The sequence below is a fragment of the Somniosus microcephalus genome, unplaced genomic scaffold (assembly GCF_052327205.1).
Source record: "Somniosus microcephalus isolate GS21.2 unplaced genomic scaffold, FLI_Smic_1.0 unresolved_chr4, whole genome shotgun sequence".
Classification (NCBI taxonomy): domain Eukaryota; kingdom Metazoa; phylum Chordata; class Chondrichthyes; order Squaliformes; family Somniosidae; genus Somniosus; species Somniosus microcephalus.
In genome coordinates, this window is record NW_028225182.1 from 49,118,736 (window position 1) to 49,122,192 (window position 3,457).

The following is a 3,457-nucleotide window of genomic DNA, read 5'->3' on the forward strand; positions in this document are numbered from 1 at the left end:
GCACTGGGAGTGTCAGCCTGCATTACGTGCTCAAGTCTCTGGAGCGAGGACCCGAACCCTCAACTTTCTGACTCCGAGGCGAGAGAGAGAGAGAGAGCTCTGCCCACTGAGCCATGACAGATCCAACAACAACAACTTGCATTTATACAGCGCCTTTTAACATAGTAAAACGTCCCACGGCACTTCACAGGAGCGAATATCAAACAAAATTTGACACCGAGCCACATAAGGAGAAATTAGGGCAGAATTGGTCAAAGAGGTAGGTTTTACGGAGCATCTTAAAGGACGGAATTCTGAACAGCTGACAAATCCCCTGGACCCGATGGCCGACATCCTAGGGTTCTAAAAGAGGTGGCTGCAGAGATAGTGGATGCATTGGTTGTGAGCTTCCAAAATTCCCTAGATTCGAGAACGGTCCCAGCGGATTGGAAGGTCACAAATGTAACACCGCTATTCAAGAAAGGAGGGAGAGAGAAAACGGGGAACTACAGGCCAGTTAGCCTGACATCAGTCGACGGGAAAATGCTGGAATCCATTGTTAAGGAAGTTGTATCAGGTCACTTAGAAATATGGTTAGGCAGAGTCAACATGGTTTTATGAAAGGGAAATCGTGTTTGTCAAATTTATTAGAGTATTTTGAGGATGTAACGAGCAGGGTAGATAAAGGGGAACCAGTGGATGTAGTATATTTGGATTTCCAAAAGGCATTCGATAAGGTGCCACATAAAAGGTTGTTACACAAAGTAAGGGCTCATGGGATTGGGGGTGATATAGTAGCATGGAGAGAGGATCGGTTAACGGACAGAAAACAGAGAGTAGCAATAAATGGGTCATTTTCAGGTTGGCAGGCTGTAACTAGTGGGGTGCCACAAGGATCAGTGCTGGGGCCTCAGCTATTTACAATCTATATTAATGATCCAGGTGAAGGGACCGAGTGTAATGTATCCAAGTTTGCTGACGATACAAAGCTAGGTGGGACAGTAAGCTGTGAGGAGAACACAGAGTCTGCACAGGGATATAGTTAGGCTGAGTGAGTGGGCAGTAAGGTGGCAGATGGAGTATAATGTGGGGAAATGTGAGGTTATTCACTTTGGTGGGAAGACTAGAAAAACAGAATATTTTTTAAAGGGTGAGAACCTTTCAAATGTTGGTGTTCAGAGAGATTTGGGTGTCCTCGTGCAAGAAACACAGAAAGCTAGCATGCAGGTACAGCAAGCAATAAGGAAGGCAAATGGCATGTTGGCCTTTATTACAGGGGGGTTGGAGTATAAGAGTGAGGAAGTCTTGCTACAATTGTACAGGGCCTTGGTGAGACCACACCTGGAGCACTGGGCACAGTTCTGGTCTCCTTATCTAAGGAAGGATAAACTTGCCTTGGAGGCGGTGCAACGAAGGTTCACTAGATTGATTCCTGAGGTGAGAGGACTGTCCTATGAGGAGAGATTGTGTAGAATGGGCCGATACTCTCTGGAGTTTAGAAGAATGAGAGGTGATCTCACTGAAACACATAAGATTCTGAGGGGGATTGACAGGGTAGATGCTGAGAGGTTGTTTCCCCCCTGGCTGGAGAGTCTAGAACCAGGGGTCACAGTCTCAGAATAAGGGGTCGGCCATTTAGGACTGAGATGAGGAGGAATTTCTTCACTCAGAGGGTGGTGAGTCTTTGGAATTCTCTGCCCCCGAGGGCTGTGGAGGCTCAGTCTTTGAGTATATTCAGGGCTGAGATCGATTGATTTTTGAACTCTGGCGGAATCAAGGGATATGGGGATCGGGTGGGAAAGTGGAGTTGAGGTCAAAGATCAGCCATGATCTCATTGAATGGCGGAGCAGGCTCGAGGGGCCGAATGGCCGACTCCTGCTCCTATTTCTTATGTCCTTATGAAAAAGAGGTAGAGAGGCGGAGAGGTTTAGGGAGGGAATTCCACAGCTTTGGGCCCAGGCAGCTGAAGGCACGACCACCAATGGTGGAGCGATTATAATCAGGGATGCTCAAGAGGGCAGAATTGGAGGAGCGCAGAGATCTCGGGGGGTTGTGGGGCTGGAGGAGATTACAGAGATAGGGAGGGGGCGAGGGCCATGGAGGGATTTGGAAACAAGGATGAGAATTTTGATATCGAGGCGTTGCTTAACCGGGAGCCATTGTAGGTCAGCGAGCACAGGGGGTGATGGGCGAACGGGACTTGGTGCGAGTTAGGACATGGGCAGCCGAGTTTTGGATGACCTCAAGTTTACGTAGGGTGGAATGTGGGAGGCCAGCTAGGAGTGCGTTGGAATAGTCAAGTCTAGAGGTAACAAAGGCATGGATGAGGGTTTCAGCAGCGGATGAGCTGAGGCGGGGTCTCATTGATTGGATGTTAGTGTAACGGTGTCTCCCTCTTGATGCAGGTCCACTGCGATGACAACACCACAGCCTATTTAAAGCTGGACGTGAAGGTGGACAACCTGGTGACCTTTAGGTGCCTGCAGGGTTTGCCCCCGACCCCTCTCTACGGCCAGCAGCTGCCCGTCCACTCGTGTCAAGCCTCCGGTTTAGTGAGGCTCCAGAAGGATGCCCGGATCAGCATCTCCAGCATAGTGGGAGTGCGTCTGAAAACCAAGACCTTCACCTACTTCGGACTGTTTAAACTCTAAAGGGGGCGTGTGTGAGCGTGTGTGTGAGAATGTGTGAGAGTGTGTGTGTGAGAGTGTGTGTGTGTGTGTGAGCGTGTGTGTGTGAGCGTGTGTGTGTGTGTATGAATGTGTGTGTGAGCGTGTGTGTGTGAGCGTGTGTGTGTGAGCGTGTATGTGAGCGTGTGTGTGTGAGTGAGTGTGTGTGTGAGTGTGTGAGTGAGTGTGTGTGTGTGTGTCTGAGTGTATGTGTGTGTGTGTGTGTGAGTGAGGTGTGTGTGTGTGTGTGAGAGAGTGTGAGTGAGTGTGATTGTGTGTGTGAGTGAGTGAGTGTGTGTGTGTCTGAGTGTATGTGTGTGTGTGTGTGTGAGTGAGGTGTGAGTGTGTGTGTGAGAGTGTGTGAGTGAGTGTGATTGTGTGTGTGAGTGAGTGAGTGTGTGTGTGTGTGAGTGTGTGTGTGTGAGTGTGTGTGAGTGTGAGTGTGAGTGTGAGTGTGTGTGTGAGTGTGTGTGTGTGTGAGTGTGTGTGTGTGAGTGTGTGTGTCTGCATACGTGTGTGTGTGTGTGTGTGTGAGGATGTGTGTGTGTGTGTGTGAGAGTGTGAGTGTGTGTGAGTGTGTATATGTGTGTGTGTGTGTGGGGTCCGCTTCAAATCTTCAAGACTTTTAACACAGAGAAACACGACGTCAAAGATAGAGAGAGCAGCACGTTAACCGGAACGGTCGTCTGGAGTGGCGGGAGATTCCACTCGGGACATTTATCTTCTGCACTGGCAGAATTCCCGGAGAAAGGCCTGGGCTGCTCCAAGGCCGAGCCCTTCCCTCCGGTCGAATTCTGCAATGGTTTGGTTT

General features: G+C 49.6%; 1 protein-coding gene across 1 annotated transcript in view; it reads left to right on the forward strand.

The window, feature by feature from the left end:
* Positions 1-2,651, forward strand: part of tnfsf12 (TNF superfamily member 12) — a 78,980-nt gene extending 76,329 nt beyond the window's left edge. Inside the window, exon 6 of the mRNA XM_085977142.1 lies at positions 2,386-2,651. Coding sequence (XP_085833268.1) covers positions 2,386-2,631 — 246 coding nt within the window. The 3' untranslated portion in view covers positions 2,632-2,651. The remainder of the gene's footprint in view (positions 1-2,385) is intronic.
* The last annotated feature ends 806 nt before the right edge of the window (positions 2,652-3,457 follow it).